We start from the raw sequence: 15,127 nt of genomic DNA, 5'->3' as shown, positions 1-15,127 counted from the left end.
CAAGACATATACAGCCCAACCATCATCAATGTTGCAAAGATGTGTTGCGAATAAACTCGGGATGGCACCCGCCTGGTTCAGAAAGCGTTAAACATTATGAAAGCAGAAAATCTTGCAGGCAGATGGGTGCCTATCTTCGAGTTGCTTTTTTTAAGGCAAGAGGAAGAAAGGAAAAGGAAGCATGGGGATGATTAAAACCTTTGGAAGTAGAGCAGGTAGAGAGGCCTGAGGCTACACCAAAGTAGCACAAAGAGCTAAGAAAAGATTTGGGAAACTGCACACTCCTGACTACAGGCTCGTAGGAAGGGGGGCGGAGGTGCTGGGGTGCAGCACAGCCTGGAGGTGATTTGGAGGTGTCTGCAGAATAAGGTGGGCATTGGTAGCCCTACTTTTGGAGTATTTACTTTGGAAAAGTGATTACTGCTCTAAAAGCAGCTCTATGGAGCACACACTGAGATGTCTGAGAAACAGGAAAGCTGAAGTCACCCTGATTTGTCCACATCACTATCTTCTTACCCTCGTTGGTATCAGAGCCCATGCTGGGTCTGCCCCCGGCACAGCAGGGCATTTATTTGCCTAGCCTGGGCCCCTGCTCTCACCTGGGGGCATGCTTTGGTCACTGTCCTCCCATGAATGATGTCATCCTAAAACTAGGTAGAAAAGGCTGTTTAGGTCCCAGGTTCACCCATGAAGCTGTTAGGGACAGAATGGCTTCAGAAGGCTTCCTTGCCCAGCCGATGTGGCTCAGTAATTGAATGCTGACCATGGTTTGATTTCTAGTCGGTGCATGCCTGGGGTTGCAGGCTTGATATCCCCAGTAGAGGCATGCAGGAGACAACCAATCAATGATTCTTTCTCATCATTATTTTTCTATCTCTCTCTCCCTCTCTGAAATTAATAAAATATATTTTTTAAAATATTTTTAAGCCGAAACCAGTTTGGCTCAGTGGATAGAACATCGGCCTGTGGACTGAAAGATCCCAGGTTCGATTCCAGTCAAGGGCATGTACCTTGGTTGTGGGCACATCCCCAGTGGGTTGTGCAAGAGGCAGCTGATTAATGATTCTCTCTCATCGATGTTTCTAACTCTCTATCCCTCTCTCTTCCTCTCTGTGAAAAATCAATAAAATATATATTTTTTAAATATATTTTTAAATGCCTTCCTTATTGCAAGCCAATTTCTCTTATGCCTCCAAAGCACTCCCTTCAATTAAAATGTACTACATCTTTTCTGTTCACAGTAGCAGATTTGAATATGTAATATTCTTTTCTTTGATCCTGTCCTTCACACAGGACCCTTCCTAGGAATAAGGAAAGTTGAATATCATATTTTCTTTTTCATTTTGGAATAAGATGCTTTTTTTTTTTAATCAAAGAAGTGAATGTTTATTTTAGAAAATAATGGAAAATAAAGAATAAAAATGAATCTACTCATGCAAAATCTCTATTGACATATGAATACATATATTAGTTTTTTTCTATGTAAATTTATAAATATGTTGTCATTTTTAATTTAAAAATGTGTCTTTCTGTACTTTATAATATTTTTTCAGCTTAATAATCTATTGTTAATATTTTCTCATATTATTAGATTATTCTATAATTATTTTAGTGACTATATAATACTCCATGATATCACTCAGTTTCTTCAATGAATCCCCAATATGAAGATATTACCATTGTTTTTGGCTTTTTATTATTATATTCATCATTAAAGTGCATAGCCTTAGCACAGACTTGCTGGGCAGGGTGAAGATTAATTCCTTAGGATAAATTCTCTGAATTTAAAAACCTGGTTTAAAGAATATGCCAAATGTTAAGCTTTCTAATGTGAATTCTCAATTTTTCTATAATAGAATTGCACTATTTTATAATCTCCCCAGCTTATATGAGAGGATTTGTTTTGACCTTTAATTTTTATCACTTTCACCAATATTGGGCATTATATCTTTAAAAATGATGATTACTTTCTTAATGTATATTTCTTAGGATGAATATTTTTCAGATATTTCTTGCTCAGGAAACTCATAAAGAAAGAAATAGAAATGGCCACAATGTTGTCCCACTTTTTCTCATTGATTTTTAAGGCCTTATTAATTAAAAATATTAACCCTTTGACTGTTTTATTGCAATTATCTTTCCCCAATTTCTGGTACGCCTTTCTATTTTTTTTATGATTCGACAATCTTTTCATTCTTGACTTTTCCATTTGCTATGGTTAGAAAGAAGTTGTTGACCACAATTCTATTTATATACACATACAGAGTCACTTATGTTCTTCCAGTAGTTTCATGGTTAAGTTTTTACACTTAGCTATTTAATACAATTTACTTTTATGTATGATTTGTGTTGAAAAGGCTAGTCCTTTTTTTTTTTTTTTTTTTTTTGACAAATAGTTGTGTAGTTATCACAATATATTTTGTTAGTATTCTCACATGCTACTTTTAGGCATCTTGGGTCTATTTCTAGCTTTTTAATTTTCCCCTATTAGTTGTCCACTCTAACACACCCAGACCACATGTTCTCTCTTTATTTTCTTTTTCACTCTGAATGTCACCTATAGTGTGAGCCTGTATTTATTTACCCAATCTGCTATTGTTCACTATTTATACTATTTCTAATTATTTTTTTATAGATTGGAATATATTCAAGCAATGATATTCTACATATATCATAACTACATCTCTGTTTCTTTAGTATGGAGTTCTTGAAGTGGGATTACTCAACCAAAGAGTTAGGCATTTCTAAGGCTATGATATGTATTGCCAAATTACTCTTCGGTCCAGACCAGGGGTGGGGGACCTTTTCTACCAAGGGCCATTTGGATATTTATATCATTCCCAGGCCAGAAAAATATTATCGACTTAAAAATTAGCCTGCGATATTTGGTTAAACATTTAATTAACTCACCCCTAATGCCTTGGCAGGGCCAGACCAAATGATTTTGGGCTGAATGTTTCCTACCCCTGATTTAGATCACAAGCTGTCTGGGGAAGACCCTGTATTACTGCACGCTTGTCAGCCCTAATTGAAACACACACACACACACACACACACACACAGACTTTTGCTAATTTGCCAGATAAAAGATGGTATCTCATTAATTATACTTCTTTGAGTATGGTTTATTGCATAGATCTGGTCTCTTGCCTATTAAGTTAGCAGGGCTCAATTATCCCATAATAACAGTTGAATGTGTGATATTCATCAGAATAGGAACTTATGTCAAGCTGTGTTCATCTCTGTGCCTGGAAAATGCCTTCTTCTCCTTGGATGTAAGCCATAAGTTCTTTAGTGACACAGTTGTTTTGGAAACACTGCAAACCATATACTTCACTTGAATTTATAGCAGCTGTCACATCTCCATCTGCAGTCTTGAGATTAGATTGTAACAACTTGACCCTTTAACCAAATTGCATGAGCGGTACCATCCAGTTTCTTGTTTTAATTCAAAACTCAGATAACCCACAACCCAATGTAAACAGAAAAGCAGAGAAACTGGCAGAAAATTCCATCCACATACACAAATAAACAAATTCAATATGTTTGTAAGAATGACTTAAGTAATGCATATCAAAACTGCCAACTTGGCTTAGAATATAGATAATACACGTCATTTGGTCCCTGATGGAGTTCTTAAGGCTTGAAGATAATTCAGAATTATCCATAGACAATAGACATTTAAGGATCCCTGGCTTCAGTTTGTTCTACAGTTATACTCCTTCTTCCTTGCCTGCTGTATTCTAGACCTTGAGAAGGGGATTACTTAGGTTTGGAGGCTATGAGACTTAGAGATGTAGGTAGTGCTTAGACACAATTGAAAACAGGACACCTCATTCTCCTCTCCAATGCCAGGTTCAAGTTGTTACTACATTCTATGGTGCTGCACTCTGTCCTATTTGGAATTCAACTTAGTATTGTATTTCCATTGTCACTGAAGTTTCCTTATTCTGCATTTTTGGAATTAAGGAGCTATTTAATAAGAGTTCAGCTTTTTGGAGCCAAGTTTTTGTGTGTGTGTGTGCAGTGACATGTAATGTTGGGGGCAGTCATAAAATACTGTCAAAACAGTGTTCTTTCCTGGGTTTCATGATTTGTCAGAATCCTGCACAATTGTAAACCTGGCACAGAGGATTGAACCGTAGGAGCCCCGTCAGAACCAGGGTGAGCAAAAGAAAAGTGTATGAGATGATAATAATATGTGAACATAGCCAACAGCAGCTTGAAAACCACATTTTTTGTGGAGTTTTATGAAGTCTTCATTCTCTAATTTTCTCTTCAGTTACCTAACCATGCACATTTAAACCATAGCCTTGCTTATGCTATTATAAGATGAAATTTTAAAATCAATGGGATAATGGAAATAGGAGATTGCTTTGGCTTGGAGTGAGGTGACATATGGTGACACCGTGGGTATTAGGTAATATTGCATTGGTCAGAAAACCAAGTCAGGACCCCACGGAATGACTATAACCTATAATCAGTAGTCCTTTTCTTCTTCTTCTTCTTATTTTTTAATGGCACAGGATAAAAGAAAAATAAGGAGCCTGTCATTCTTCCCTTTGAATTCACATTAATAGGAAATATTATTCTTCTTGGGGTGCCATTTGGGATTGTAATTTAAAAAATACTGTATTATGTGTGTGTATATGTGACCCATATTCTTTCAAACTTTTGAGAAGGCAAGTTGTTCTAAAACTTTCAGAAAGACATTTGCCAATTATATGAACAGCCTTAACAGTATTCATACCTCTTAACAAAGTCTTAAAGAATTAATCCTAAATGTAGAAAATTTTAATTCATAAATGTGTTCATTGCTTTGTATAGAAAAAATCACACTGTTGTATCTCATTTAGAAAAAGTAAACCATGAATACCATTAGTAATATGAGGAAACATCTATAATACATAATATCTATATATAGTATTATAACTGTGTAAAATGGAAAAACCTATGCCTAGAAAATGAACACAGGAATGAGATTTTTTTTATTAATGGTAAAAAAAAATCAAGTCTTAAGTATTAATACTCATGCAGCTTTTCCTAATGATTCTGAGGAGTTATAATTAGTATGATATTTTATTGTTGTTGTGTGTTGTTTTTTTTTACAAGTGAGCAAAGTGACACATAAAGATGGCCAATTGCTTGACCCAGGTTAAATTGAACATTTGTTATTGCTTTCATACCTTTGTTGATAGCTTCCAGTCCAGAGCCATTGAAGAAAATATAATATGCTTATTGGTATTTTAGAAGTACTATAACTTATTGTATATCCTTGAATTAAAAAGATAACAGTGTTGTGACAATCAACCAAAGGAAAAAATTTATAACAATGAGAATCATACCATCCAGAGAGCTGAAGTGAGTGATGATCCATTTTGCAATCTCTGATTCCATGTCATGTATATATAGGTCAGATTTATGATCCTTTCTATTCTCCATTTGCTCTGTGTCTCAATATCCAAACTTGTTTAAGTGACCACATGCTGGAAAGTACATAAATTTGGAAAGCAAAAAGGGAAAAAAGGCAAAACTTTAAAAGAAACTAAATGGAAAGTGTATTTGGGCAAGTAATTTTAAAAAATCTGGAATAAGTGGTTTACAAATTGAGATTGCCAGGCATGTAAAAACCCTCACAACCACGATATTTTCTCATAATTAGTGCCTAGACAACAGCATTTTAGCATATCTCTGCTATACCACAAAGAGCAAACATTAATATTTTAGTTAGGTTTCTAAAGTCACCACCACATTAGAAACCTTTACCCAGCCATATAAAATTAGCAATTTTAATCTGAGGGAAAGAGAAAATGCAGAAGTCATTGAACTAAGATATTTGAGTTCTTCTAAATTTCCTCTCTGCTCCCTTTTTTTCTTTCTCATTAAGAAATATAAACATGATAAGGTTTGCAAAGATAAATGTAGCTCACTTTATTACTTATCCACTCACCATGTGGGATGAAATGAGGGTGTTAATAACCTTACAAATAATAAAACTCCATTTAAAATGGTCTGCACTTAAAATCACATTGCATTAAATGGGGAGCTGGAAAATGATGATTTCCATTTGAAATCTCTTGAGACATATGGCAGGTTTTTTCTTTTTCTTCTTAAGTGGAAAAAATAAAACATTGCTGAAAACATGAAATTCTATATCGAGTTAATTATTTGCCAAATCATATCTTAATGAGGGGTTGGTATAATTACAAGAGTTTGAAAGTCACAGAGAGAAATCTGTAAAGCGGATTAATCACATTCATCTGACAAATGATCCGGGATGGGAGAATGCTTGACTCTAAATGTAGAATTTAATGATCTGCAAGGTCCCGAAGTCCAGAGAAACTAATGAACTAGCTTGGCTATTATTAGTCTTCATATGCCACAGCCCTTGTCCTATTATGTCGGATGTTTGAAATAATTGTTAACTCCCTACTTTTTGAGATGAGATATAGGAAAACTTCAGTTCACCAGTACCCCCAAAGTTCAACAGTTGATGTTGAAAGGAAAATGAAAGAGGACAAGCAAATAAATCTGCCTCCTGAATTAAAGCCAAAGACCATGAAACCTCCACAGCTTCTAGAATGTGTCATACCTTCCATATGCTTTTAGCTATGTCTTCATATGATCTGTGTTGACATCCCTGTGCACAGGGAGCAAATATTCCAGGTGTGGACACAGACCCACTGTTAGATGCTCCATCGCCAAGGAAAACATTCCATGCTCCGTGATTTGAAATGAGCATGGATTTCTTATTCTAGAAAGACTCTATAGTATTTGTGGTAAAACTTCAGTTTAGTTAGGAAATTTGATCAGCCATAATTCATCTTTCTCTCTCTTTCTCCCATTGTGTTCTCTCTCCCTCTCTCTGACTCCCTCCCTCCCTCCCTCTCTCCCTCCCTCTCCCTCTCTCTCTCTCTCTCTCCCTCTCCCTCTCTCTCTCTCTCTCTCTCTCTCTCTCTCTCTCTCTCCCTCTCCCTCTCCCTCTCCCTCTCCTTCCTTCCTTCCCTCCCTCCCTTCCTCCCTCCCTTCCTCCCTCTCTCTCTCTGTATTTCAGACGCTCTTTATCAGTGGAGAATTGTAGGGTAGAGTCACTAGTTGAGTGTCTTCATCCCTCCAGTGGCATTTAGCACGGTCCTTATCAGATACCGCCAGGGTCTCATCCTCACCAGGTGCTGTGTTTTTGTTTTCTAGATTATTCAGGACAGAATATTCAAGCACATATCACGTAACAGTTTAATATGGAACAAACATCCTGGAGGATTGTTCGTCCTACCACAGTATTCATCTTACCTGGGAGATTTTCCTTACTACTATGCTAATTTAGGTAAGTGGGTTCCTTCCAGGGAGCTACCCTGATATAGCCTCCAACTGTTGTCCAGAATCAAGGCTCCTTGATTTTTCTATTCTACATCTGGCTCTCCCTAACCGCCTGCATTGGAGCTTGCTGATCAAGCCCCGTCATAAATGATGTATCAAGGTCAAGAACGATAAATCCTGCAGAGCATTACAAATGAAAAAAAAAAAAAAATTAAAAAACACCTTTCTTATCTGAGCAGTTACACTTTAACACTTTATATTTAGTAGAGTCTTTTCTTTTTGAGAAATAGGTTTCCCAAATTACGCATAATTACGGATAAGACACATGCAAATTCCCTGGGAGAAAGAGCACATTTACTTAAACCCATGACAATGGGTTAGCTACAATCTTAAGTCTCATCATATATAAAATGGAGCTAGAAGATCTCACCCCAGTATTTTATTTATTTATTTATTTACAATTTCAACTTCTCTGTCTCATACCAAAGAAAAACTGATTGAACAAAGGGAAAGGGGAAAGATTTAAGAATATCTGACAAGGGAGAAATGTCATCCCTCATTCACCATTTAATGTGCTCCTCTTATGTGCTATGTTCATGCAGTGCTAGGGGATAGAAATAAAAAGTCCAATGAGATAAAATCTCTGTCCTCAAGCAGCTTTTGGTGTAACATTAATGGGGCAAAAGGAAATGGGAGGATGGACAAATGTCTACAAATTATTACTGTTATGGTCATGGATATAGTATGTATGTGGAGCCCCAGTCATTCTTGTGTGAGTAATATCTTGGACATTTCCCATCATTCACAGTTTCAAATTTGAGAAACCTGGGTTAGAAAAGCATCTTTTGAAGTAAGAGGGCATAAGTCTCCTAGTTTTACCCAGTGCTGATGCTCTCTAATACCTTCCTTTTTTTGAGTTGTGCATATTAGCTGATAAGAAGGAACTTATACAAATGTGTGGCCTTATGTATCGACCAGTGACAAAGAACCCTTGAGTCCAAACCACACATGTTATGGAGACCATATCAAAACCAGTGAGTGGTCCACACTGAGGAATATGTTTAGAATTTAGTGATTTTCAGATTAAGGAATATATGGTAAAATTTCTACATATTTCTTACAGAGCATTCATAGCTTCATTTGGAGTTAGCACATTAGAAGTGTGTAAAGTAGGGGTGTCGAACTCAATCAGAGAAGGGGCCAAAATCTAAAATCCAGCCTAAATCGAGGGCCGAATGGTTTACTGAACAGTCATAAACTGTCATTGTGATGGAAACGCAGCGGAGTGCAGTGATGACAGCGCGGTGCGGGCCACATTGCAAGGCCTGGCGGGACGGATTTGGCCCACGGGCCTTGTGTTTGACACATGTGGTGTAAAGGATGCCCCTTAAACTATTAGTGATAAAAGTAAAAAGTGGAGTCTTTTCCTCGCTGCTGTTAAAAAGCAAACCCCTCCATCGTATTTATTTTCCTTCCTTGGCAAACCTGGAGTGTATATCTTGATAGTAGGGAAGTTAGCTTCTTTCTAGCATGAAATTAAAGTACTCATTGGATGATATCATTTGCTCTACAAACATTTGTATAATCCTCTAATATACAAAGTCTGATTCTTACCTTTATCCCATATAAAGCATTCTTGAACATATCCACACTCTTTTATTGACATTTAAGCTACTAAAATGCAAAATAAGTGGATCTAAACTGGTGAAGTTTTACAACACCTTTTCAGTGGTCTCCAATTTCTTAGCGGGTTCTTACGGAAAAACTCATTAGGGGGCATCCCACCTCTTTCTCTTTGGTGGCAGTTTTGTCTCTCTGATCCCTTCCAACTGGAGGTTTTCAGAGCACACAGCTGGCTGAGGTCTGGGTCACGCACCTTTTTCTCTCAGTACGTCACTGCTACACATGTGAGATTCTTGGGAGTGTAGAGGCTCCCAATCCATGAGAATGATGATAGAGGTGATGGTGCTTACAGCAGCTACCGGAGATGGATCACTGATTATTCGCTAGGTCCTGTCCTCAGTGCTCTGCATGTGTTAACTCACTGAACTGAAATCTCAGCACCCCCCCATATGTGTGCTGTTATTATCAATCCCATTTCACAGCTGTGGAAGCATGGAGGGTTCTGTAATGTTGCCAAGATCCCACCACCAGGAAGTGGCATTCAAACCTTAGCCAGGCTCTGGATGCTGTTCTTTTAATCTTTACCATTTGCTAGTTAATATTTGAAATGGTATTGATCAGGCAAAAAAACAAAAACAAAAAAACCCTAACTACATAATTACGGATAAGACACATGCAAATTCCCTGGGAGAAAGAGCACATTTACTTAAGCCCATATTAAGATGTGACTAGAGTAGACCCTTTCTTGAGTTGAGCATGTGTGCCATTCGACTCAGGGTGCCTACAAAGCAGAAGGAAGATCAAAGGTGCACCCCCAAGGGAGGTCAAGATATCAACGGAAGAGGCTGGAAATGGACAGCGAGCTGTAAATGAGCGAGGCCGCTGGACTCGGGCAGCAGGGAAGCACAGCTCTTCACCTTGTTTTCGTTCTGTCAGGACCGAGGAGGCAAAGGAAAATATGCCGGAAGGGAACATTAGCTCCAGGGCGAGGCAGCGGAGCAAGGAGGAATAATTTCCCATGTCTTGTTTTCAGCGCTTCATTAGGCTCCTCTCCCCTTTCCGTTTCAGGTCTGAAGCCCCCCTCCAAATTCACCGCAGTCATCCATGCAGTGACGCCCCTGGTCTCTCAGTCCCAGCCAGTGTTGAAACTGCTCATGGCCGCAGCCAAATCCCAGTACTGTGCCCAGGTGAGTGGGGTCCACCTCTCCTGCTCCTGCCTCGTGGACTAGAGCCTCCCAGTCCTGACCAGCTTAGCTCCCTGGGACTCACGGAATGTCACGTCCTGCTCCTCCCCTTCCATTCATCATGCCTGTTTGCCTTGTTATGCCCTTTCCATCAACGTAGAGGTTCTTGCGAGTGAAATCGGACACAGGTAAAAGGTGGGTTGCAAAATAATCTTTGCACCGGGGTAAGGGACCCCCCCCCAAAAAAAATACATACAACAACACATTTTTAAAAGAATGTGAAGCACATTATTTTGTTTTTAAATGTCATGGTGATAAAGTAACATCAAAGGTGCCACCGGGAGAACGCAGAAAACTAAGTTTCCACAGAAGGAACAGACTTGTTGGTCCAGGAGGCGTCAGCTTTTCTGTCACAGTAGCCATGACTAATGGGGACATTGGGAGCATAAGATTCGATCTGTAGTAGCAGTATTTGACAAATCAGCATCTCTCCTGTCTGCTGTTATTAACGGTGGTTTTTCTCATGTGTACATTAGCTTATAGAAGAAGGTTTACAAGCCAGGAAAGAATTAAAATAATTTTGAAATATCCATTTTTGAACCAAACACATGTATTAGAAATAATTAAGTCCCATAAAATCGGCAGCCATTCTGGAAAATCAAAAACATGAGTTCTATCTTGAAGTCTTTTCTTTCTCCCACACTGCCTGGTATAGTGCAAGTTCAGAGCAGATGTCCCATTTTCATTTAATTTGATCAGTGTCATTATCTATCCCTCTCATCTCTCCTAACATATGAGAATTTAGGAAAACAAAACATATTTATTAAGACCCAGCAACCCTGATATTACTTCTTTCCGATCCAACTTCCTGCAGACCCCTGGACGTAACAGTTTTAGCTGTTCTTCCTGTCCTCTCTTTAGTTGATGAAGTGACAAGGCTCTGAAGTTGGTGAGGGACTGCACTCACTTTAAAATCTGTTCTGCCTTGCTTGGATCTCCTCTCTCTCTCTCTCTGTCTCTGTTTCTCTCTCTCTCTCTCTCTCTCTCTCTCTCTCTCTCGAAGAAGAAGAAGAAGAAGAAGAAGAAGAAGAAGAAGAAGAAGAAGAAGAAATGTTGAGCCATCTAATGACCCCCTATTTCTTTCAGATCATAGTTCTATGGAATTGTGACAAACCCCTACCAGCCAAACACCGCTGGCCTGCCACTACCGTGCCTGTCATCGTCATTGAAGGAGAAAGCAAGGTAGGACTGGAAGGGGGCCTGAATGTGGAACCACCACAGAATCTGTGTTTTCCCGAGGGGTGCTTTTGGGTGTTGGCCCTAGATGTCTTCCCCCAGCTCCTAAAACTGTACCTGCCTCGGGGCGTCCTCAGCATGCACAGTCATAGGCTTTCGAATTAGTGAATCCTGGGTCCCCACTACTAATGCCTTTTAGACTCTCGATTCCAGTAATTACAGGCTGTTGTTGTTCCTTGTGACTAAACCCCTATCCCAGTGGTCGGCAAACTCATTAGTCAACAGAGCGGCCGCATGTGGCTCGGGAGCCACAGCTTGCCGACCACTGCCTTAAGATCTATGTGGCCCTGTGCATACTTTTTTCTCTGCTTCATATTCTAAGAACAACAACACATACTTCTTAGGATTAAATGGATCCAGGGCCTAGCAATAGTAATCTGTCTATGAATGAAGAGGATGAAGATGGGGCTGCTGATGCACAGGGTTAGCTTAGCTGATGACTCTGAGTTAGTTGTGTCTTTCTTGTGCTTCTTCCTCACATTTATCTTAAAGAGGACATTTTCACCTTAATTTTGTTTTGGTGCCTCCATCAGAGACTCCCTTGAGTGCTGCCTAGCTGCCCCCCTTCACCCTCTGCTTCCATTCTCCAAATCATTTTGCCTAGAACTGAATTATTCTTTTTTTTTTAATTGAAATCATTGAGTTGATATTGGTTAATAAAAATATTTACTTTTAGCTATGCAATTCTAGAATACAATCTGTATGCTGTATTGTGTGTTTACCACCTCAAGTCAAGTTTCCTTCCATCACCATTTATCCCTTCTTTAGCTTCTTCTACCTCCCCCACTCCCCACTCCTTCTGTCAATCACCATACTGTTGTCTGTGCCCATGATCTTCTTAATCTTCTCATGGCCCTTAAGGGAATCTATTTGCTAATGCTTTAAATGAACATTTGAGGCCAATTATAATCTGGTTCTCTCTCATTGCTTTTCCCTATGAACTGTACCTGTCTCTGGATGTCCTTTGACCAAATTTGATCTGTGTCCCATCCTACCTCTAATTTTTGTCTTTCCCATGGGCTGTAAGTCTTGGCCACCCCTCTTAATTCCTCATGTCTGTGGTCAAACTCCCCATCCATTTTCTAAGCCCCTGTTCACTTGCTGCCTTCTTTTAGAAATGTCTTCTATTATTGGAAGCCAGCCTCGAGTTCTTATTTCTCTAGCTTCTGCAGGTTGCCTTCTGGTAGGTAGATCTTATCTGTGAGGTTGGTGACACATTGACTTTAGTCATCATGGCTCTAGTGTCAGACTTACTGTGTGTGACCCTTACTGTGTGTGACCCAAGTTATTTAATTTTCTGTGATCAACCTTCCTTTAGTAAATGGAAAGAATCTTAACACCTAACAAACAGGGTAGCAAAAAGGATCAAGTGATAGGATACTTATATATATAAATGGACCTAGAAGTGTGGAGGCACATAGTAGGTGCACAACTGTGCTTTGTATAATTACTTACAAACATCTACTAGTATGCTCCCCACCAGACAATAAATTTCCAGAGTCTTGTTCATTTCCGAGCCATGTTTGTTCATTCTAGAAGGGTCTGGGCTGGCATGTGGTAGCTAAATATTTCTTAAATGACCTAATGAGGAACACTGATTTCCCGAAGATTGACTTTGTATGTGGGTTCCTTTGATGCTAATCCATTCAATTTTTGGAAGGGAGCTGAGGTCAGGTATTTGAAAGAGAGCCTCTGGTTTCTACAATAGAGTTTGGAAGTGGTTGGCTTAGGCACCCACAGGTTGAGAACCACTAGCAGGGTCGCCTAAGACCATTGGAAAACACACCTATTTACATTACGATTCATAACAGTAGCAAAATTACAGTCATGAAGTAGCAAAGAAAATAATTTTATGGTTGGGGGTCACCACAACATGAGGAACTGTATTAAAGGGTTGAGGCATTAGGAAGGTTGAGAACCACTGGCTTAGGGGCTCTTAACCTCTGTTGATGAAGCAGGTGCAGAAAAAGGAACTGGATCCTTTTAAAGCCAGTGATTGGCCCTTCCCCATCTAAACTCCCATGCCTAGCCTTAAGTTTAAAATTGATGCATTCGTCGCTTTGGCAAGTTTTGAATTGATAGATCAGCCTTGTCTCTGCAGTGCTCCCCTGTAGGCTAACAAGGGAAAGGTCAGCTGGCAGCTAATAGTTTTTGCGTTCGTCAGTGGATGTAAACAGCATCCAGAGAACTGCTTCAGGCTGCAGTTTCTGAGCACTGTGTGGGGGGCTGCTAACTGATATTTTATTTTATTTTATTTTATTTTATTTTATTTTATTTTATTTTATTTTGTTATTTTGAAAGCCTGAGAAAGGTGGGGTGGGGGACAAAACTTGACCCAGCTGACAGATGTGTAGGAGCAGACTCTGAAGCCATTTATGCTGCAAGTACATCCCTAGGGCTCCCAGAGACAGGCTACAGTGGGCTCTTCCCATCCTTCAAGGTAATAGGCTGCCCGTAGCTTCCCAGGCATGTGAGCCCAGGTCCAGGCTCCTGGATGAGCTGGTTCTCGGTGTAAACATTGCTTAGGCATCTTTGGGGTGGGGAGTGGGTCCTCAGATTTGTGGAGAATACTCTCTTGGCAGCCAGGTTAGGTATCTGCCTTTTCTCTCTGTCTCCCATGTCCAGTTGCTTCATTCTGTGTCTTTTGTGCCTTGAGAGCTGACGGCAGGTGTGTCTTTTCTTGTTGGGTTTCCAAGTGTGAGTTCAGAGAGGATGTCAGAACTGTTGCTCTAACTTGCAGGGGAAGGCGGTGAATGTGAGATTGCCGTATGAACATTAGAGCAGAAATGGGAATCTTCAACATGGAGGGATGACATACCGTGTTTCCCTGAAAATAAGACATCCTCCGAAAATAAGACTTAGCGCATGGAAAGATAAGACATCCCCTGAAAATAAGACCTAGTGCAACTTTGGGGAAAAAAATTAATATAAGACACTGTCTTATTTTCAGGGAAACAAGGTAGTGCTAGAATGTTCAATAAATGTTAATTTATTGGTTTCAAAGAGGAAGGGAAAGCGAGATAGAAACATCAATGATGAGAGAGAATCATTGATTGGCTGCCTCCTGCATACCCCACACTGGGGATGGAGGCAGCAACCTATCTAGATATGTACCCTAACCAGGAACCGAACCATCCAACTGATCTCCTGGTTCGTAGGTTGACACTCCACCACTGAGCCACACCAGCAGGGCTAAAATGGTCTTTCTAAAGGTTGAGGATGGACGAACTGTCCTGAAAAACGGAATTCAAAAGTTACTTCTCGTTTTCCTAATTCCTTCTCTTCTGCTTCCTCCCAGGTCATGAGCAGCCGTTTCCTGCCCTACGACAACATCGTCACCGACGCAGTGCTCAGCCTTGACGAGGACACCGTGCTCTCTACCACGGAGGTAAGCTGGCAGTGGGCTTTTCGGGCAGTTACCCCAAACCTCGAGGTGCCAGCGCTTCTTCCTCCTGTGCTCTGGCCAGATCAGAACTATGTTTCATGAGTTCCTGCAAAGCTGGTTTTAATCAACCCAGTTCCTGTGCACACCTTGCCCCCCAGGCACCCTGAGGAGGCATCTTCCCCTTTGTTTTCTCTGCTAATTGGCTCCTCATTTGCATGGCTGTACCTCACCTCTCCCCTCCTACTAGCCCTCCTTTTCTGTTTTTAAACAGCACAGCCACTGGCAGGTGCAGAGAAGCACCGATGGGAGGCACCCGCGTAGC

At 40.0% G+C, this 15,127-nt stretch overlaps 1 protein-coding gene across 3 annotated transcripts in view; it reads left to right on the top strand.

Annotated features, from left to right (window-relative positions):
• Positions 1–15,127, top strand: part of EXT1 (exostosin glycosyltransferase 1) — a 263,571-nt gene that overhangs the window by 239,057 nt on the left and 9,387 nt on the right. For all 3 annotated transcript variants that reach the window (XR_004987724.2, XM_036436832.2, XM_036436831.2), the window contains 4 exons: positions 7,192–7,324; positions 10,009–10,127; positions 11,271–11,366; positions 14,719–14,808. Coding sequence is in view for 2 of the 3 variants with exons in the window: in XM_036436832.2 (XP_036292725.1) it covers positions 7,192–7,324; positions 10,009–10,127; positions 11,271–11,366; positions 14,719–14,808 (438 nt within the window). In the remaining variant the exon portion in view is untranslated. The remainder of the gene's footprint in view (positions 1–7,191; positions 7,325–10,008; positions 10,128–11,270; positions 11,367–14,718; positions 14,809–15,127) is intronic.

Source organism: Pipistrellus kuhlii, unplaced genomic scaffold (genome assembly GCF_014108245.1).
Source record: "Pipistrellus kuhlii isolate mPipKuh1 unplaced genomic scaffold, mPipKuh1.p scaffold_m20_p_14, whole genome shotgun sequence".
In the NCBI taxonomy this organism is placed as follows: domain Eukaryota; kingdom Metazoa; phylum Chordata; class Mammalia; order Chiroptera; family Vespertilionidae; genus Pipistrellus; species Pipistrellus kuhlii.
This window is presented reverse-complemented; position numbering and strand designations above follow the sequence as displayed.